Source organism: Cetorhinus maximus, chromosome 5, assembly GCF_964194155.1.
Source record: "Cetorhinus maximus chromosome 5, sCetMax3.hap1.1, whole genome shotgun sequence".
Taxonomy (NCBI): Eukaryota; Metazoa; Chordata; class Chondrichthyes; order Lamniformes; family Cetorhinidae; genus Cetorhinus; species Cetorhinus maximus.
Window position 1 is genome coordinate 55,824,566 of NC_135883.1, and position 22,927 is coordinate 55,847,492.

The 22,927-nt window shown below is 43.2% G+C and overlaps 1 protein-coding gene across 1 annotated transcript in view; it reads left to right on the forward strand.

The window, feature by feature from the left end:
- The window catches only part of sh3yl1 (SH3 and SYLF domain containing 1), a 180,782-nt gene that overhangs the window by 63,025 nt on the left and 94,830 nt on the right, over positions 1 to 22,927 (forward strand). The window contains exon 4 of the mRNA XM_078541874.1: positions 985 to 1,049. Coding sequence (XP_078398000.1) covers positions 985 to 1,049 — 65 coding nt within the window. The remainder of the gene's footprint in view (positions 1 to 984; positions 1,050 to 22,927) is intronic.

Genomic DNA, 22,927 nt, shown 5'->3' on the forward strand with positions numbered 1-22,927 from the left:
CATTATTTCATCCCATTTTCAATATTTTTATAATAAAAGCAAAATACTGTGGATGCTGGAGATCTGAAATGAAAACAGAAAATGCTAGAAAAACTTTGCAGGTCTGGCAGCATCTGCAGAGAGAGAAACAGAGTTAATATTGCAAGTCTCTTCTTCAGAACTCTTTTCAACATTTTTATATCTGGAAAAGAGAAATTCAAAGAAAATGACCAAAAAAAATCTTTTTTTAATGCCAATGATTTTTCTCCAGAGTTGCACACAGCAGTGTCTTGGCGATTGGTCTTCAATTCTTGCAGACTCCAGGCCAGCCCTGGAACATTGGCAACCAAATTTGGCAGTTATTGGTGGAGCAGTTGCCTGTCCAATATTGAATTGCTTTGCCTCATTCCGGGGCCAATATTTTTTCGTACTTTTGCATGCAGTCTCTCCATGTATTTTTTAACACATCTGAATTCAAATGCACTTTATGCATGTACAAAGCCTCTTTTTGAATAAAATGTTAATTAGTCAAAAATGCCTCCTCCCTTCCAGAGTCTGATTTTGATTTGAGCAAAAGATATCAACCATAATTATTCCCCCCCACCTCCCCGCCACCCCCAATCAAGTAGCAGTACTACCTCAGCATCTAATATCAATGTCAAATGGCAAAGAGACCAAAGGCCTATATACCAGCTGGTATTAAACATCTGAAACGCTCCTCACATCTTTATAGACAGCAAAATTATTTTACTGTTGTTGGTCTGTATGGACCTTTCTATTGTTATTGGTACAAGGTTTCAGCACTTCAAGGAAAAAGTTGCTTATATACAGTTTTAGCACTGATCTGCTGCAGAACCCTTTTTAGCTGTGAACCTGGAAGCTGACGCAGGCAAATTGCTTCAGGATTGAAAATGAATAAAACAAAATGTTTTGTTTTAGCTCAAACAGTCAATCTTTTGCCTTATTCATGGTTAAAACATTTGAATTTGTATTCGGTTCATACAGGATGGTCTGCTCCTTCGGCAATAGGCATTGCTGGTCTTGGTGGGGGTTTTGAGATCGGAATTGAGGTAGGTTCTTTTAAAACTGCGTTGCGTAAATATTCTATCTGCAACAGGTTGAGATGTGGGTGTTTTTTTTCTGTTAAAGTGAAATCAGCTGCTATTTACCAAACCTTGCTCCTTGTCATCAGAAAATGCAGTACAATTAAACATAATTCATACAACTTCAAAAATGATCCAGTTATAACTGATGCCCAAATTTCATACTCCTGTTTTCAGAGCTACAAACAATGATCCGCACTTCAATGTCCTTCGCAATTCTGTAAACTCTATACCCTGACTGGTAACTTACTGAGTATCCAATTTAGTATCACCCATTTGTTTCAGCTTTAAGCTCCCTCTGCTAGAAGCAAGTGGGTGCGTGTTAGGCTGCTGTTTATTTGAGCACTGCTTGTTACTTAAGTAAATGAAGCGTGTCAGAATTGAAACCAGCTTTAAAAGTATATGATCCTCTCAAACACATTTCCTGTAACACAGAAAATGGAGCGCTTGAAGCTCCATAAGTCATATTCACTTATCTGAAATTCTGATTTTTGCCATAAATTTTAAGATGTATATTCGATTTTGCTCTTGCCATTCTTTGAATTCCTTTTTAGAAGTGGGCCTACAAGGACAGCAGAACACTGCAGTGAAGTTGTAAACATTCTAACATTTGAAAATTGACTTCTTGCCTTAATAGCTTCATGTTTTCATTTGGTTTTCACCAAATTTGGTAAAGGAACTTATCTTCATTCTTATTTCCTTTTGTTATTAGGTGACCTGGAAACTGTTCCTAGCTGTGTTTATACATTCATAAATACAGACTCGCCAGCTGTATAAGATAAAGAACAGTTAGTTTTAATCAAGCTTCAGACACTCAATTTGTTTTGAATTCTTAAGCATTGCAGAAGCATTTATCCTTGTATGATTGACAGTTTAACCCTTTAAAGTGGCCCAAATTACACTGTTTAAAAACTCCAAATCTAGGACTACTGTACAGTCTATCTTTAAAACTGACACCAGTATATTCACCAAATAAGCTGTAAAGCATGTTTTCTGTTCGCATCCATGGCTCTGCTGCTTTACGTGCCTTTTTCATGTTTCTCTGTATTTAGGATAGTTCAGTGATTTCCCTGTTTTTTTTATGAACAGTTTTGAGGTAGTGGTCCTGATGAACTTTTATCATTTTGAGCCCTGCACTGATGTTGTGCATAGTTCAAAGATCGTGGTTTTTAATAAAATAAATAGAATCTTATCCGGGTGATTTAGAAAATAATTCATTTAAATTGTAAAATAATACTGGAAATTAGTTTTTATACATTTTTGTTTTAACTTTGGCTTTTTACAGAATTCATTTTATTTCCTAATGGACTCAAATGTGTTCCTCTAAGCAGAACTTGTGCCCTAAAGTGTTAACTGTGGTAGCACTCTTGCCTCTGAGTCAGCAGGTTGAGAGTTCAAGTCCCACTCCAGAGACTTGAGCATAAAATCTAGGCTGACACTCTAGTGTAGGACTAAGGGACTGCTACACTCTCTGAGGTGCTAACTTTCAGATGAGATGTTAATCAAAGCCACATCTTCCCTTTTAAATGAACGTAAAAGATCCCATAGCACAGCATGGAACCAGGGTGTCCTGCTCAATATTGATCCTTTAACCAATGTCTCATGTTATTTGTGGGATGTTGCACATTGCAAATTGGCTACAGTTAACAAAGACTAGACTACAGACAAAAAATACGGTACTTAATTGGCTGCAAAATGCTTTGGAACATCCTGAGGTCATGAAAGGTGCTATATAAATTTAACTTCTGGAAGACCTGGAAGTTCTATTTTGACATTCTGATCTTTGCAGAGTTTAGTAACTCAAGGATTAACAATTACCCTTAATTACAGTAATGTGCTTACAGGAATTACCGTAGCCTTGCACTCTTTTCAGACCTGAATGTAAAAAATAGGTCATATTTCAAATGCTAAAGTAATTACAAATATTTTCAATTAAATGAAAATATGAAGACAAAAGAATTTGACAAATGCTATCGAACGCTAATTATATTTACAGTTAATATTCTAATGTCTGTACTGAATTGGTACCCTTTCAAGTAAAATCTTAGAAAAATAACAGAATGAGGAATAGCAAATTCCCTCTTTTTCCATCTATTTGTCAATTGGATTTAAATCATGATATACATAAAATTTAGCAGCATAAGAGTGATATTTTTTTTAAAAATTGTTTTACTCAACAGGGAACTGTTGAACTAAAACGTTTTTAAAAAATTATTTTTCCTTTTCTTGGCTGAAAATAGGCAGGAGACAGGTCTTTATTTTCAACATTGTTATTTGATTCCAACCATTGACATTGACAGACATTTATGGGTCTTGAGTTGGGGAGCATCACAGGTTAACCAACTTTGTGCTTAAGCCAGCTGGCAACCAAATAACTGGTTTTCCATGTGCGTTATTTTGATTGATTGAAAGGATACTGCTTTGTAATTTTTGGCATCTGTCTTTGGGATTTCTTGCAGACAGACATGTTGTTTGTTGTTCCAGTATAAGTAACATAATACTGGTTGACAGTTTAAATCAACGAGGCAAGGAAGCAGTAATACTATCAAGGTCCATCGTTTTACTCCTGTCTTATCACAGTGAAGTTAGATGGGGTCTCTTCATACCCGGGATTATAGCGAAGCTGACTTTTCAGCAAAAATAGTGTTAAACAATTCCACCTCACCTATGCAAGTATGACGTGACTCTGCCTTAGGCAATGCGGAAAACCTATTTAAACTGTCCTCCAACAGTCCTTTTAATTCTTCTGAAAAATTATTTAGTGAGCTAGAGTCTTTTTACACTTGGACTTGTATGGAGTTAGGCTTTCCTGCCCTTTCAGTTGCTGATCTTCCCCATACCAAAACATTGCCAGTATTTTGCTAAGCCTGTGGCAACAATAAAGCACAGCGGTAAGCCAATTTGAGTGTTTCATTAAATGCATGGGTATAGTACTTTGGAGTATCAAATATGATTTCTTGTTGCAAATCCAGATGTGTCTGACCCTCTTAGTTAGTAGGATGCCAGTCTGGGTTGGTTTTTCAGTGCTCAGTTTTCTTTTTCACAGTTTTAATGAAAGATTGCTTGGATGCAGATTAAATTAGAATGACAGTTGATGTTTTGTTGAGTATTTTCAGATGATCTAATTATAGGCGTTACCATCATTCAAAGAGTGAACCAGATGGTTGGGGCCATTTGAGACAGTGAAAACACTACAGTGATCTGTCCCTTGCTCCGTAGTTAATCTGGGTTTATTAACCTGTCATTATTTTTAATAGTAAAAACGGAAACCCAAAGTGCTGGAATTACTCAGCAGGTCTGACAGCATTTGTGGAGAGAGAAATCAAATTAATATTTTGAGTGGAATATGACTTCTTCAGAATGGACTACTTCTTGTAATTTCACTACTATTAGTAATTTGTGTATCTCATCCCTAGAGCTCCTTTGCTTCTCTACTGCATTTAGTCTCTTATTATCCAAGTACTACTTGGCCACCTTATTGCTCCTACCAAAATGCACCACTTTACACTCCGATATTGAAATTCATTTGCCAAATGAATGCCCATTCTATAAGTTTATTAATGCCATCTTGTATTTTGTTGCATTATTTGTTGGTGTCATCCACAAATCATGAAATTGTACTTTTGATTCCCTAGCCCAAATTGTTTATGTAAAAATGGTAAACCACAGCGGTCCCAGCACTGACCCTTGTTGAACACCACTTCCCACATTTTGCCATTGAGTAACTATCTTAACCCTGTCTTTTCTTTGTAGCCACCTTGTTATCTATCCTGCTGCCTGTTTCCTGATTCCATGTTCTAACCTTAGTCATAAGTCTACTATGCGCTAACTTATTGAAGGCCTTTGAAAATACAAATATATTACAACTTTACCCTCATCTACCATTTCTTTTACTACTTTAAAGAATACAACAAGGTTGCTCAAGCATGCCATTCTCTTTTGAAATTCATGCTGAATACTCTATTATGTTCAGTTTCTAACTGTGTTCTATTGTATTTTTGAGTAGAGATTCCATTTATCTATTGTTTAACCACTGACAAGCTAACTGGTCTATACTTTCTTGGATTATTCTATACCTTTTTTATATATAGGATTAGCATTAGCATTAGCCATCTGCCAGTCCTCTGCCACTATTTTCTTTTCCAATTAAACTTAATACATCAGAAGACATGCCTCTGCTATTTCTTCCTTTCATTTTTTTAATGTGTGTGGATACAATCCATGTGGACCCTGGGTTTTCTCTTCACGTTAGTTATCAATTATCATCACCTGCTGTGTTATGGAACAGCCGATGGTAAATGCTGATTTGTTCAAACCCTAAAGGGAAACTTGAAACAACTGCCACAACTTGTTTTGCAGTTTGTATAAATTTTGAGATCCGTGCCTTGAATTCAGTAGTAATAAGACCACCAAATCTTAAAGGATTTATAAAACTAAATTAAACATTTATTTATAAGAGAAATACTTTTTAAATACGTGCATAGACCTACAAATTACTACAATTGTAACTTCTAAATCCCCTAATCAATCTAACTCCAAATTACACTTTCATTAAGGTAAGAGACACAGATTTTAGAAGACCCAAGCAAAGAAACATGATGCCCTGGACAAGTCAAATTCAGATTGAGTATTCTTAACTTCAGCCCTTTGAAGACAGCAGCTTGAGGCATAGATGCTGAAGGCTTTTTCACACTGTAATATCTTAAAATGCCTTCACTTACAAACACTCTTCACTCCTTTATACATATTTTCCTCTTTGAATGCAAATACCCATTGTTTCACTATGCAATTGGACTTTACCTCACTGATAATAAAAACGTCTCATAGCACTTAAGTTTTACCAGCAATCTTTGGGAAAAATAATCACTCTTTCACCTAGCTAGGTGTCACGTTTCACACTCTCTTTTGAGAGCAATCTAGTCTGGTTTATTTAAAAATGCAAATATTCCCTTGACACCTACTGGCAGAATGTCCCCGTTGGCGTGCGGGGGCGGGCCCTGCACGCCCGCACGTAAAATGACACGCGGTGATGTAGGGCGAGCGTCGCGACTTCACCACCCGCCATTGCGATATTTTGTTGGGTGGGCGTGTGTTGATCTCCAATGCGCATCCGCCATTAATTAACTGGCCACTTAAGGCCCTTGAGGCGCCAATCGATGGTGATTTGTCGGTGCCCGTGCAATCTTCGGGTTGGCAGACAGGTGCAACGAGCAGGCAGGGAGGACACATTTGTATAAACCTCATCCACGGGCGGGATAAGAGGGCTCAGTGGGGTCGCGAATGTGCTCTATCAAGTATTGATTTCTCAAAGTTACTAATACTTGCCTGTGTGATCTGCAATACTTCAAAATGCATACCAGCTGCTTGGTTTGGACTCTCAACCTTCAAGTCAGCACTGTGCAGTGAGGAATCTTTTTTGGGCCTGCAGGTTTCAGGAAGCTTTCCCTTAGCCTGGAAATGGGAGCTGAATTCTCCACTGGAGGCACCTCCACTGAGGAGGAAGGGAGGGCTGGAAGGGGGAGGAGGCTGGAATGCACATTCAGCCTCCAGGGGAGCCACCTTTGGGAGGACAGGAGCAGGCACAAGGGGTGCAGGGCCAAGAGGTAGTCCAAGGTGGAAGGGGCCGCAGAAGCCGTCACTATCCTGCTGCCAGGGTATATAGACGGCGAAGCAGCTACCTCAGTCTGACTGAGGTGCAGTGCTGAAGAAGACTCTGTCTTTCAAGGGAGACAGTGGACTATATCTGTCAGATGATTGGGCCTGAGATCTTCACAAACTATGTGGGTGGACACCCCATGCCAGTGGCTCTAAAGGTCACAGCTGCCCTCAACTTCTATGCCTCTGGCTCCTTCCAGGGGTTGGTGGGTGATCTTTGCGGTGTCTCCCAATCAGCTGTACACACTTGTATCAAGCACGTTACAGATGCTCTGTTCAGGTGTGCATTGATCTTCAACCTCTACCATTGGGACCAGGCAAGCCAGACACAGTGAGCCAGAGGCTTCGCAGCAATTGTTGACTTCCCCCACGTCCAAGGTGCAATAGACTGCACACATGTGGCCATCAAGGCTCCAGCAGGTGAGCCCGGTGCCTTCGTCAACAGGAAGGGCTTCCACTCCATGAATGTGCAGATAGTGTGTGATCACAGGATGCTGATTCTACAAGTCTGTGCAAGTTTCCCAGGCAGCTCCCACGATGCCTACATCCTCAGGCACTCATAGGCGCAAAGGCTCTTCAGTGCTCCCGCTGGCTTGATGGGTGGCTGCTGGGTGACAAGGGCTATCCCCTCAGAAGGTGGCTCATGATGCCTCTCCGCCATCCAAGAATAGAAGCAGAGCAGCGGTAAAATAGGGGCCAAGCCTCCACAAGGGCTGTGGTGGAGAGGGCCATTGATCTTCTCAAGATGCACTTCCGATGCCTGGACTGCTCAGGGGGCGCACTTCACTACCCCCCAAATCGTGTGTCGCTGATAGTGGTTGCATGCTGCGCTCTCCACAATCTTGCGCTGGAAAGCGGGGACACAGTGGATAATGAAGACGTCGACACAATGGCTGCAGCTGTACACGATGAATCCAGCAGTGAGTCTGAGGATGAGCACGCATAGGGAAATGCTGAGGGGGTAGACACTGACCCGGGCATACTCCAGGGAGGCAGGGACACCTGGGAGGCTTTAACCCAACGAACCTTCAGCTAGCCCACCACGTTTGGACCTCCAGGACAAGCCTGGGCTGTAGGCTCCATACTCAATACCTAAGTGCAAAATCTGCCTGGTTAGGAACATTAACTAGGGGCCTTGTTAATAAAGCTGAATGTCCCACAAAACACTCATAACATTTTTGGAAAACATTCACCTGCAGAAGAAAAGAGGCACCCTCAGCCATGGTAGCATGTCTGAATTTAATATTACAACCAAAGAAACTTAATGAAACAAAATGACAAAGGTGTTAAAAATCACACCAACTCATAAAGACCTCATTGCGGGCCATCACTAAAGCACCAGTGATAAGCCCGTGGTGTGCCTAAGGTGCCTTATGTTTACGTTTGTGGGTACTACGTCTTGGTGCTGAGCCGCTGGGAGTGGCATCTGAGACAGTCTGCTCATTCTGCTCTCCTGTTGGCCTCGAAGACCTTGGCAGTCATCCTCTGGCCCGTGGAGCCTGTGCTGGCCCCGCTTGTGAGGGAGCTGCCAGTTCCACAGCTGGCATCTCCCCAGTCATCGCAGCCTCACCGGATGCAACGGTCACTGGCAGAGGGGTGGAGGAGCTGCCGCTCTCATCCAGAGCACCCTGAGAGGAGCCCACAGAGACAACAGGCAGCTGCTGCGCCAATGTGAGGTCGCTTCGGACCTCCCTGCTCACCGTGGATGGATGGGCACCGAGCTGGGAAACTTGGTGCCCAGACCATCTCCCACACTGGCAATGACCAGCTGAGGTCAATGCCGATGTGAGGGCTTGCTGGTCCGAGCACATCCCCAGGGAGCCTTGATTGGTCTCCTGGAGCAGCCTCTCCATGAGAGTCGCCACAGTCTCCATGGAGGATACATGGCGCTCGGCCATGAGGCTCTTTGCATCAGCGATAGTCTGCATAGACTCCTCCACCACGGACACCAAGCCAAGCATAGCCTCATGTATCTCCACCAGATGCTCCCGCACACCCTGCCGCATTTCCTGTGTCTGCTGCATCGCAGACGACTCCAGAAGCACATCAGCCACTGACTGAGCATATGCCTGGTCCCCTGCAGTCCTTCGACTGCTGGCGCCGTGGGCACACTGTCTCTGCCAGCTCCTCCACTGACTGTGAAGTGCCCTCACCGCTGTGCCCCGGGACACTAGCCGATGTTCTAATTCCCCCGAGGTGCTAGTATCTGCGCTGGTGCCTGCCTGGCAGAGATGTTGTGACACTGGTGAGACTCCCGGGCCCTCAGGTGTGAGAGGGGGCCTCTGCTGCTCCTCCTCCCGGCCCTGCTCCGCTGATGCTGAAAGGAAGAACAAAGACATTGTCTCCACGTTAACTGTATCCAATGTCAATGTGCATCCCTGTCCCCTGGATCATTATGCCCTCATCCTTCCATAAGCAATGGTCAAGCTATGTTGCATACTTCAATCACTGAACGTTCAGCAGTGCCATGGCTGTTGGGAGAACAATGGTGACCTCACTGCTGAGCAAACATACCTGCCCGTGGCACCCCAGCCTCACTGACACCGGTGGGCCTGGGTGCATGGCGCCTCTCCAAATCTAGGGCCTCCTGCTCAAAGTGGCTGAGAATCGGCAACTGTGCCGGGCCGCCGCCAGTCCTCACCAACTCGGCTGCACTATGTGCATTCTTCTGAAAAGAAGAGAAGAGCATTGATTAGTGCTACTTATACCTGGACCCTCTTTGCGGACGGCGCACCCCAACCAGAGTGGCACATTGCAGGGCTCCAGTGTCTCCTCACCCCACTGCTGCCGAACCCTCACACAAAGATGCCAGGCCTGTCCCCTCCCACCCCCCCCCCCCCGGCGTCAAATGCTGCCCACATCACATTAGGCACCACACAGTCTAACCTTCCAAAGCAAGGAGGCACAAGCACGTGGAGCGCAGAGGACAGCAGATCAGTTGGTGCCACGCCACCTTAAAGCTCCCCTCCCAGCATGTTATCACCCTGACTTTGACATGTCCTGGAGTTCCAGCACTGCGCCTTGGTACAGCTCCTCCAGGTTGTCCCCAAAACAGTAATGTGGGTCTCAGTGTACCACATGCTGCAGGGGCAGAACCCATCCCTTCGCCACCCTCTCAGGATGACCTCCACATTGGCAATATCTGCTTGCCCACCCAGCGAAGGACACATGCCATCAATGATTCAATCCTGTCACTGAACTCAGACTTGGCGGGGGCGGGAAAGCCTACCTGCCGGGTTAAGTGACCAATGCCAACATGGTACTCACCCTTCCTTAGCGTAACAGATCGTTGAAGCGCTTGCGATCCAAGCGCGCCGCACCATGTCATGGGAGCTCACCACCTCCCCCACCTCTTCCCAGGCACGTTTTGGTCATGTGGGGGGGGCCTTCTCCTCCAGTTCTGGGGTACGAGCACCTCCTGCCGTGCTGTCACCTCCTCGAGGAGGGCAGCAAGGCAATCATCCGAAAAACGAGGGGCACAGTGCCCCCCTGCCCTACCCTCCTGCCTGGCCTGCTCAGCAGCAGCGCTCTGGGGAGCCCTTCCACTGGCCATGATTTCACAGCCTTTGAAAGGCTGCAGCAGCTTTTTAAAACAGGCCGCCGGGTCGCCATTGGACCTGGCAGTCATTGCAGTCCCGCCGCCGCCAGCCCACTTTGGTTGTCCTCGGGAGCTGCAGTTCACACTGGGCGGACCTTCCCACCCGCGTAAAATGGCAGCGCGGACCCGATCGTGGGCGGCGATTGGGTCCGCGCCCACTCCAGCTCCGCCCCTGCCAGCCAGAGAATTCTGCCCTATGTTTCTAAACTTCCCATGTTTACCTAATTAACATTTCAAACCTAACTTTTCTTACATCAAAGCACCCAGACTAGCTGCCTCTAATTCAATTAATTCTCTCACACACACACACACAGACACATCCCACTGTTAATCTATTTTCCAATAAATTCCAATAACATTATGGAAATTATATCTTCCTGACAGCTCTATCTTAAACATAGTCTTTTTTAAAATCTTTTCTAATGTCTTGTCCACCTTTTTAGTCTCTTGTAAACAAAGAGGCAAAGTAAGTGTTCAATATTTCTGCCATCTTGCTGTCATTACTTGTGAGTTTATCTTATGCATCCCTTAGTGGAAGTGTCCCCAACCTGTGTTTTCTTCTCTTATTTATGTTTGTAAAATACATTATGTTTACATACCTTGATAATTTAATTTTGTAATTCCCCTATGCTTTCTTAATTATGCATCTTTTTACCTCTAATCATTATACAGTACACCTCCCCATCTCTGCAACTCACTATTGATGGCAGATCCTACATTTGCCTTGGTCTCTTCTTAAGGACTTCTCCCTTGTTCTTCATATTTCTTCCTGACTCTACATCCTTTGAAACCTTCTTAAACTCCAATTCTGCTACTGAGCATTCCCCTCTACACTCTCCCTTGTTAGCCTGGTGTCCTTTTTGTTACGTTTAATTATGAACCAACTTGTAATGCTAAAAGTTTATAAAAATGCAATTTTTTATTCAAATAGTTTTGCCTGCCATTTCACTTCATTCTAACTACAGCTCCAAATAACATTTATAACAGGAAAACATACGAAACAAAACCTCTGCAATTCTGAAAAAAAAGATTATCTATAATAGTGATTGTTTAACGTTGGAAGTACTTGCATAGAATTCACCATATTGGTCAGGCGCATTTTTTCTGGTGACTGATCTTACATTGGAAATTTCTCCTGTTGCATTGGTGCTATTCACCCATTTTCTGCACACAGCGAGAGGAAAATAGGTGGGAGTTATAGTTTTCCACTTGAAAAGTGCTGCCGTGGAACTAAGTGCACCACAACAGGTCATGTCAGGCAGTCTGGATTTGCACCACTAATGTGTTAGAGCATGTGATGTTCAAACACACACAAATGCCAGGCAGAAAGTTTGCAAATAATTACTGTGAGGTGTGAGTGGTAGGGATCAGAGAACTTGTTTTCCTTGCATTTTATATCCTTGAAGATATTTAAGAGAATTTCTGAGCTAATGCTTGAAATTAATTTTTTTTTTTGTTGCTGAGGAAATCTGATGTTTGCTCTATAGCCAGAGCATTGTTTACATTTGCCTTGATACTGACCTTGGCCACTACAGCCAGAATTTGTAAGGCCTGGACAGTAGAAATTTAATAGTAGAAAAAAAAACTTTCCTGATATTGGAAAACAGCAAGAGTTAAAAATCCAACAGTGAAAGGAAAGAAGAGAATAAATTTTTTTCATAGTCAAGTAAATAGCTGGAATAGGTGTTTAAAACAAGAAGAGTTAATAAAGTATTTGCATCTTAATGTAAACATTGTAAGTGTACTGGAGGAGGGCAATTTTGTTGCATATAGTGTAATTAGGAAAAATGTTACTTAAAATTTTGTCACGGAAATTTGGCCTGTATCTTCCAGTATTGGAAAGAAATTTAATATTTTTATTTCATCAGCCATTGATGTAATGTTACGTATCATAAAGATGAACATGCTACACTGGGATTTAGACTGCAAAGAATAACATTAGCCATCAGAAATGGCATTCTAGGTTATTAGCAATGTCATGGAAATCTACTAACTGATTCTAAATTTTGTCTATTTTACCATCCCAAGATTTCAAACCTTCCTTAGCTTAAAGGGTAACACTGCCACTAATTTTGCCACTGAGCTTTAGAAGGAGAATATTGCTAGGAATAGATATTCCCTCATTTTTATCAGCTTTTTAAGCTTTACAATTGAGGATCATGTCAGATCAGTTCAAAAACCAACAATGCTAGGCAATGTAAGCTTTTTTTTGAAAACTATAATTGTTACAGTAACCATTCAGTTAAGTCATGAAATGTGGCAGACACCCCCATGTAACCTATGTTATGTGTTTTCTATTGGTGTGAAAGCCTTAAACAATCTGTCTTCTGTTCAGTATTATGATTTACATTCTGACTTCTCATGGAATAAAAAAAACTCATAGCACCGATTTGAGGGAGATCTGTGCTGGCTCCTATTTCCTTTCAGACATTTATACACATCTCTTTTCCATAGCTAGTTTGGATTTGCTTCACTGTTGTTTTGTGTTAGGACGTTACATGCCTTAACAAATCTCTATGTGAACAAAACAAAAGTTCTGCAAACACTTGCTGCCTCTAATGCTCTGCCACTGAAAAGGCCTTCCAGTTACTGATTCAAAAACCAGTGGGAAAACATTTTTCATTATTAAAGCCCTTCATAATATAGACCACTGCTATCAGATCTTACTTTAACCTTCATTACCCCAATGTAAAGGGTTCTAGTTTCTCTAGTCTGGCCTCCCTTGTTCCTCATTCCTATTATCACCTCAGTAAGTCCTTCCTTTAACTTGGCAGTGTTCCCAAATCTAGATACACTATTTTAGATAACACCAAGCTTTACCAGCCTCGTTGTAGTTCTCTTTTTAGCCTATTTGAAATCTGCAACAGATATTAAACCTTTGACATATATATTTTGGTTATGATCCTAGGAATTACTTTAGTAGCATCTATTCTGCTCTATAATAAATGTGATTGTTTTCTTTCCTCCTGTTTAATTATTGAAAATCCTACATAAGAGACCTGGTTTATTTAAGATTTTAGACTTAACATAGGAGTATGCCATTCAGCCACTAGAGCCTGCTCTGTCATTCGTGTAGGTCATGGCTGATCTGTATCTTAACTCTATCTATCACTTTATTACTTAACCCCTACCCTTGCCTAACAATATTAAAATCATGTGCTTAGCATCTTTAGTGCAAAGTCTCAGAGCAATTCAGTGACAAACTAATCTGATAATGTCAAGAGGGAGGTTTTGAGGAGACATTTAAACTAGGGAAAGAAGTAGCAAGGTCGAAGGAGTTACACAGATTATTGTAGAGTATGGAGCAGTAATGGCAGATGGCTCTGTCCAATAATAAAGCCAAGAAAAAGGAAGTTGAAAAATAGGCCATATTGAACAGAAAGCCTGTGCAGGAAAATTGGCCATAGAAGGCTGCAGAGTTAAGGGATGAGGCTGTAGAGGGACTTATAGATGAAGGCAGAAATGTTGAATTCAAACATAGGTAGACAGGGAACCAGTGAAGGTTGATAAACATAGTGTCATAGGAGAACTGGATTATTGCAGATGATGAAGTGGTTCACATAGTTTTAGACAGTTTGTGAGTGGCAGTGTTTTGGATATATTTGAAAGATATCTACTACGTTCATGCTTATTGCTACAAATTTTTATCTTGTTAGGTATTCAAATAAAATGGAATGGGCCAAAAGGTCGTACCAATTAAGAAATAAGTACCTCTGCAGTTGCTTTTCTTCACCTGGATATTGTGATATAAATAAATTAAAGAGGAACAACAACAACAGTTTCCATGTACGTAGCACCTTTAACATAGTAAAACGTTCCAAGGTGCTTCACAGGAGTGTTATCAGACAAAATTTGCTAACCCCTAATTATGAATGTGACCTTCGGAAAGACCTATTTTCCTTAGGGTAGAATCATCCCAGATTTGAACAAAGTGCAGTAGCGGGCGGGAAAAAAGTCTTTTAACCTGCTGGCCACGATGGCAGGTTTTTGTGCCACATCGCCCCATTCCCGCCTCCTTAATTATGCAGCCACAGGAAACATGTCGTCTTGCTGGCAGGCAGCCTCCAATTTGCCTGCCAGCCATTACCTCGCCACTTCCTCATGCTGGGCGCCATATTTAAACTGCAGCCATGCGCATACTTATCAATGCTTGCAGCCGACGACTGCTCCGGTGAAGGCATGGCCCTAAAAACCAAGAAGAGTGTAGCCCCCCACCTCAATTCAGTCACGCATCCATGGGATGCCTTCTGGACGACGTGGAGGCCCGTCGCGATGTACTCTACCCCCACTCTAGCCACAGGAGGCCCATCAGTCTCACCACTCCAGCTTGGGAGGCAGTGGCTGAAGTGGTCAGTGCCAGTGCTGCACACAAAAGGTCAGCCATCCAGTGCATAAAACAGATGAATGATTTCATGTGTGCCACCAGGATAAGTCAAAGATCTTATCACTCTAAACTCTCTCACTCACAAGGCCACTACATATTCACTGGCATCTCTCTCACTGCCAGCTCAAGGGACATCACCACTCACCCTCTCACACACACCCTCGCATCTCAATCTGGCCTCATCTCCCCTGGAGACTACCTCCTCAACCCTCACCACTTTGAGGCCACTTGCACAGATCAACATATGCCCCCGCACACACCCTTGGATACCCCCCTTCCCCAGTACAGCCCTTGGCCAGCAGCCTTTTCTCTTGCCTGAGGCCACTTCTCCTCCTTCCCCAAGAAAGCCCTAGCCCTACAGTCATTGAAAAGCCACCCCTGCCTTACTGCTGGTGTGGTGTGCCCATGAGCCCCCCTGAAAATGATGTGGTGCTGCCTGAGAATCCTGGTGCTGATAACCACGAGTGCTGCCCAAAGCAAGGTAGGCAAACAAACCTCAAAGTGCCAAGCGAGGTGCAGCTCGCCAGGTGCATGTCACTTATATACAGTAGTGAAACATGCCGACGTGCCCAGATGATCCTGCATGGGGGGGATGATTCTGGCGAGCAGGGCTCATAATGAGATGCTAAAATATTGAAATTAGGTTCCCGATATGTGACACTGGGAAATTGCGGCCCGCAATTAACAGGTGAAGCGGGGGCGATGACAAATTGATTTCACGATGGTGTGAAACTGATTTTTGGCCGTTTCGCCATATTGTGCCCCCCCCACCACCGCCTGTCATGATCCCCGACAACAGGGGCGGAAAATTCTGGCCTTAGCCTTGCAATCTACCCCCAGACTGTGAAACATAGGGCGGAACTGTCCCACATTTGCACAAAGTGCAGTAGCGGGAAGAGCAAACAATGTTTTAGCTGTCAGCCGCAATGGCGGCTTCCCATGCCGTATCATCCCAAACCCGCCTTAGTGGCGGGCGTCCAGCTTACACTCTCTCCATCTGTATTCATGCAGAGCAAGCTGGCACACAACAACAGGGAGAAGTCACAGACTGGTGGAGGAATGCCTGACATCAAGATCCTCATGGACTGAAAATAGAACCATTTGGCTGTTCAGCAAGGACCTGGACCGGTCCTGCGCTGACAGTGAGGTCGGCGGTGCTCTACCAAGTGAGGATCCAGCAGTGCAACATCCATCAGACACCGTGTTGTGAGTGATGTGTCCTGATTCCCAGGCCACTGCCATACACTAATTATCTCTCCTTGCTTTCGCAGTCACATCTGTCAAACCGCCAAGAGAGTCTATGACCCAGGACCTCCAATTAAGCCCTGACGGAAGCTCAGAAGAGGAATCTGCTGAAACGCTCCCGGAAGACCCGTTGCAGCACTCACCCACACCCTCCCACCAGCGCAGAGACACACACCTCGGTGGGACCTAGCTTGAGCACATTACTCTTTCTGATGCACAGCAGGCAGCAGCAGTGACTTCCCTCTTCCAGCACTCGGAGGACTGCTGGAGGCCAGAAATTTGCTGAGTCTGAGTCAGATGACGAGCCTCTGGACTCGGTCATGTCACAGTTGCTGTAGTTGCAAGGGCAAGTTCAGGAACATCAGGAAGGGATGTCCGCTGCACTCCTCAGAATGCAAGGCACGATGGAGGAGTCCATCCACCTTAAGGTTGAGGTGATAGCACCAGCATGTCAACACACCAAGGTCAAAACTGGTAGGATGGCGGCTGCCATGAAGACCTTGGTCCGTCCTCCTGCACTGCTTCACGGGCTGACCTCCATCACCGACGTCATAGTTGGCCACCAACAATGTGTACATGAGAGGGGTGTGGGGCAGCCCAATCTCACTCCAGCTACCCCTTCTCCTCAAGGAGTCAGCCAGGGGCCGTTGGGCACCGATAGGGAGGAAGATCAGCAGATATACCTCCTGGGGCCATCCATCCAAGTGTCTCTGGGAGTGCCCGGCCCATCTGAATCCCACCTTCCTGTGACCTCAGCAGCTCCACAAGCCAAGGAGGGTGCTATTGACACACAGCAGGATCCTGAAGGCAGGCTGGGGCCCTCCAGGTCTTGGCCCTCCAGAAGGCTCCCATCAAGGTCATCACAGACATGGCATAGCAGTCAACAGGTTGCCTCCACCTCTGCTGTGCTTATCCGGGGAGTACCAAGACAGGGTTAGGAAAATTAAGATGATGTAGTTGCACAGCGTGGACATGGGTGTTAACCACTTGTATATAATGTTCACTATTGTAAATAAACTCTCAAAAATGTCTCCCTGCCTATGGCCCCTTGTTATGATGATCAGTGTTCATGTCACTCAGATGTACAACCTTTCTGCACAAGATAAAGGCAGGTGCCTCAGTCCAAGGCCTCTTTGCTGTGCTTTGTGCAGCCTTCAGACCAAAGTGATGGTCCGGCTTCACACTCACTGGACACATTACCGATGCCTGCACCTCAATGGTGCTTGTTATTGCTGCCAGAACGTCGTGGGCAGGAGTCACAGAGCTCCATCATTCTCTCTGTGTGCTCTCAGCACCTTTTTAAGGTGGGGCTGGCCCCCATCTCTTCAGCATCTGTGACCAGTGATGCTCTAGTCCTGAAGGGGTCAGGTGATGGAGACGAACAAAGGATCAGGTGCTTTTAAAGTTTCATGGCTGTGTCTCCATGATATGAGGCAAGCGAGCTGCCCTCAGACAGGCAGCAGTCAGACATTTCCAGAGGCTATGTGAAGATCAATGGAGTGTCCTCACTGCATGTCGTCATCATCCTCCACAAATCTAGCAGCTATGAGGGCCTCCAGAGCGTGCCTGCCTTGTCCAGCCACTGTGAGGACCTCATCGCCGCCATTGTTGCCTTTGAGGAACTCCTCACCCTGATCACGGCCGATGTCCTCCTCATTGCAGGAGACCTCCAGCCCCTGCATCTTCTCCTCAGCCAGCTCCTTCCCCGTTGAAGCACCAGGTTGTAAAGGGTGCAGCAGGCGATGACGATGCATGACATCCTCTGTGGACCATATTGCAGGGCTCCACCAGACCAGTCTAGGCACCGGAACCTCATTTTTAGCACCTCGATGATTTGCTCCACCAAGTTGTGAGTTGCAGCATGAGCCTCGTTATACCATCACTTTGCTGCAGTCTGAGGCTGCCACATGGGTGTCATCAGCCACGTCCTCTGCGGGTAACCCTCCTCCCTGAGGAGCCATCCTTGCGACCTCTTTGGACCCTGGAAGATGTCAGGGACCTATGACCGACTAAGAAAGTAGGAGTCATGAACACTCCCTGGAAACCATGTGCAGACCTGCAGGATGCTTTTGTGGTGATCGCATACCTGTTGCACATACAGCAAATGCAATCCCTTGCAGTTGACATCGTGAAACTGATTTCTGGCCTTCTTGCTGTATTGTCCACTCACGCTGTCGAGCACCAGCGGTCATGGAAAATTCTGCCCATAGGCTTGCAGGTATTGAGGACCTATTTTTTACTAAGCCCTCACCTCCTCCAATGGACAACTTTGCATCCTGTCCCTAACAAAACCATGGTACTGGGAGCCTAATGTAATTTTAAAAATCCTGACAGCATTTGTTTTCATCAGCTCTTTTGATCCAAATAAATAAAATTGAGTTTTTGTGCACAAGATGATAACTGTGGCTATACCCCCCAAGTACTTCATTAAAACTATAAAATTCATATACTATCCCCAGGTTGATCCTTTTCTATTATAGCCCTACAACTGCCTTTAACATATGTTATATATATTTTAGGCCAATTTACACAAATAATTATAAAGATAGTGTAGAAGTTGTCCAGTAAAGCAGTTAAAAAGCACTAAGATTTGGTTTCTGTGCCATCTTGAGCCAAGTTGTAGCTTGCTGCTTGAACAGCACTGAGTTTGGCATTATGGCAACTGAACGTCACGTGGTACCCCAGAAACCAACATATATCAGTGCAAAGAATTTGCTTATCCAAAGAGTTAGACAGCTGAGTTATAGGTAAACTTGAACTTTTAACCCTGGAAGGCGTGGTCTAACAAGTGATCTTACAACAGTATATGGTAGTGAATAGGGTGATAAGAGTAAAAACAGTTCCTTTTAAGATTAAGGTACAAGATTACAAAGTGGCCAAAGCTTAAACTAGTAAAGTGCACATCTCAGACTGATAATCAGGAAATTCCTCACACAAAAAGTGATCATTAAGTGTCATGGACTCTCAGATCAAATATTGGAGGCAAAACCCAGAAATCATTTAATAACCTGTTGAAGCACTGAAATGGAGGAATATTAGGGTCATTCTGGATGGATGAATTAGTTGGGCCGGATGATAATTGTTACTTGAACAGTACGTTAATTAAATGTCTGCAGCCAGGGCAGACCCTCTGAATTCATTTTTAAATTTAACATGTATGCTTATGGATGCACAGGGACCCTACACTTACCTTCAATCTTCAGGATCACAATCCAGGGGCTCTGTAATGAAGAGGTGTAGAAGTACTGTTAATGCATCTTACTTGTGCTTGCCCTTTCAATTTAATAACAGCATGAGGTTTAGCCTAGGTTTTTAAAAAAAATAAAAGTCCACATTAGAAGGCAAGTGGGCCTGTAATTCTTGTTTTTAATTGTATTCGTACCGCCTTCAATAAAAATTCAATGTTGCTTGCTTCAATTCATTGCATAACATCAACCTTCCTCCATCATATATTTTAGTAATGGCTGAACTTTTATAAATCGCACAATCCATTACCATTTCCTCTCATCCACTTAACTGACATGAAGTATTTATGGACTTCTTTTAAATTTTCACCAGTGACAGCAGGGAATCCAACATTTCTCTGTACTCCAGAAGTAAATTTTGACTTTGCCATGATATAAAAGTAGTGCTGGTGATTTAGTCTGTGTGTATATAATCTATTTATATGCTTTAATATAAAAATAGTATGATTGTGCATTTCCATTGTCATGACACACTTGTGTCACATTAATTATAGGCAAAATCCTGGGCACATTTTCTACAGCACACTTACTAATTGACATGTAAGCAAATTTATTTTTCATAGAATAGAAACGTATCATAAGTGAACAGTACCAGCAAAAATCAAAACCCAAAAGTACAAGTAAAAATAGGATTTAGTGAACTTAGAACTAAGCACAAATCTTCAATCAACCAATTCTAAATCATATTCTTAGTTGTAAACTTCTGTGTCCTCTTCTGAGTCTCAGGAAACTTTTTAAATCTTGCCGCCTCCTTTTTCTCAGCATCTTGATTGTGTCCACTTTCTTCTGTGACAACCTTGCTTCCTTTCTACCCAACTTGACTCAGACCAAAACTGCATTCCTCCTTCCTGTCACATGACAATACCCACTGTTATGACGTGGTAGATGATGTGTGCCAGGCGAATCAAATCCACGAGGGAAACTTGATCACGCGGTCGTAACTGTTTTGCAATTTGCATTTTATTTTCAAGATGGTGCCCTAAATTCAGAAGTAATAAAACTATCATGACTTAAGAGGTTTTAGAAAACTAAATTAAACATTTATTAACAAAAGAAAAGATTTCAAGCACCTACATAGGTCTACAAATTACTACTATAATAACTACTAAAACCCCTAATTAATCTGGCTCCCAGTTACACCTCCGTTAAGGCAACAGTAAAAACAAATAGATTTAAACAAACCCAGACAAAGCCACACAATACCCTGGATAGTCAAATTCAAAGTGAGTTTTCTCAACTTCGGTTCCCGTGGACAGCAACTTGATGCACAGAGGCTGGAGGCTTTTCACACTTGTGTTAGATCTTAGAATGCCTTCTCCTCTGACACATAACCTCATCTCCTTTATACATGTTTCTCCCTGTTTAATGTAAATTCCATTGTTCCCATATGTTTTTGCAACTGTTATCATCATATAAACCTTTCATAGTACTATCTTTATCAGTAATCTTTGAGAAAAGTAAACACACTGTTTGGCTTGGCCTCTTCTTGCTAAGTGTAACATCTTACCATCTATTTGAAATTCAAACTAACTTAATTTATCTAAAAATGCAAATTTTCCTTACACCTCACATTCTAAAACTTTAGCCATGTTTACGTATTTAGCATTTCAAACCTAGCTTCTTGTTGATAACTTGAAGCCTCCAGACCAGCTGCCCCAATTCAATTAAATCCCACACACATACACATACATTCAGAGAAACTATCCAAACCCCACTATTAACCCACTTTTATAATAAATCTCAACTATATTATGAAAATGATGTTTTCATGACAGCACCTTCTCTACTCAGTCACACCAGCTCCCAACTTCAGCCTTTTTCTTATAGACCTACCCCCCATGCCTGCTCTGCTATTCAATAAGATTCAAGTCCATCCCAATGTTTAACTGGGGGAAATTGCTAATCTTCAAAGACTTAGATGGTAGACAAGCATTTTGATAACATCAAGACAGTGGACTGATTGACAGTTGTGTGTCATCTATATATGTGTAGAAGCTGACTCTATTTCTGTGGGAGATGTGCTAAGGGACAGCATGTAGATGAGGAAGAAGAGGGGCAAAGAATAGATATTTGGGAATTTTATGGGGATTTGGCAGTAAAGGTGTGTGAAGAGAAGCCATTGCTGGAGACGATTTCTAGTTTAATGGAAGCAAGTTTAACAAGCAAGGATAATAGGTAGGCGTTGGAGGAGGATGGTGTGGTTGGCCATGTTAAAAGCTGCAGAGGGGTTGAGAAGATTCATGGTCACAGTTAATGAGAACTTTGGTTAGGGATGTTTTAGCAGGTACAGAAGCCTGATTAGGGATCAGGATTCCAAAATGGAATCACATGGAGAGATGGGCACAGATTTGATCGATGACAGCAAAGCTTTATAGAGAAAAGAGAGATGGATCATGGTTTGTTAGAACAGATGGGTCAAATGTGGGTTTTCTGAAGAGGGATTGATGACAGCAGATGTGAAAAGGGCGTGCAGTACTTGAGGAGGATGTACAGTTTACAATGTCAATTAGATTGGGGGCTAGGAAGGGAAGTTGAGTGGAAGCATTTTATTGGAAATGGGGATTAAGCGAGCAGGAGACTAGGCCACATGGATAAGATAAGGGGAGATAGTGAGTGAAACCAGAGAAAGAAGTAGGCTAAGTAAGGGGAGGGTCTGGGGGGCAAGTGGGGGATGAAGGCTTAGCTTGATGGGGAAAGGGAAGGAGGGAAAGCAGCAAAGGCATCTGATTGGATGCTATTAGTGAAAAAATGTTGATGGGCTCCTCACACTTATTGGGCATGAGGAGGAAAGGGGGAGGGATTTAAGGAAATAGTTTGTCATGGAAAGACCAATCTTTGCTCACCAGGATGATCCTGAAATATTGAACAGTTTGAACAGAAGGCAGTTATACCCTAATAGTGCTTCATGTGGTCCAGTAGATCAGCTGAAGGAAGGCTAAACTAGCTAGCTGTGCTCAACATATACACAAAGTGGTGGATCTTTCTGGGTGGTTTAACATTTGCATTAAAAATGGATTTACCAAACTCTGGTGTCCCTTAAAGTGAGTCTTAAAAGATTGAGTAGAGTTTCTGCTTTGGGTGCAATTGGAAATGCACCAAAATGCACTTAAATTGCACTTAAATTGCAATGGTTAGGTTATACATCAAATTTCTGCTAAACTTCATTTGCATAATTACATAAGTAAAGCTTTTCTTGAACCAGCACAGTGTAATAAACTTTCCATTAAATAGTATTCCTAGAAGTATTTAAGAGTGGTAACCTAGTGCAGTTTCCTACCACAGCTAAAATTGGGGCTATCACGAAAATAAGGATTTTTTTTAAGAGGGATGTCCATTCCTCTATCTGGGAGTAATCTAATTCAAAGTCACTGAAAATGACTTGGAAATAAAGCTCTACTGAACCACTGAATAGTTTCATCAATTTACACTAATTAGTTTCATAGTAAGTTAAATATTTTTTGATCTGAAAAAGCTTTTAAATTGAGCCTATAAGCGCCTAGGTTCCTAAGAAGGTGAGTACAATTTGAAGAGTCTTCCCAATCCAGAATAATCTCTCAATTTCAATCTGGAGATGTGATCAGTTTTGTGGCCAGGGCCTGATTCAGCTGATTTCAATCTTGAAGCAGTGCATGAGTGTAAGTGTTTTTGCATGTAACTCACTTGCGTTTTAAAACTCCCTTATCTATTTGCAAGAATTTAACTTGAACTACACTGGTAT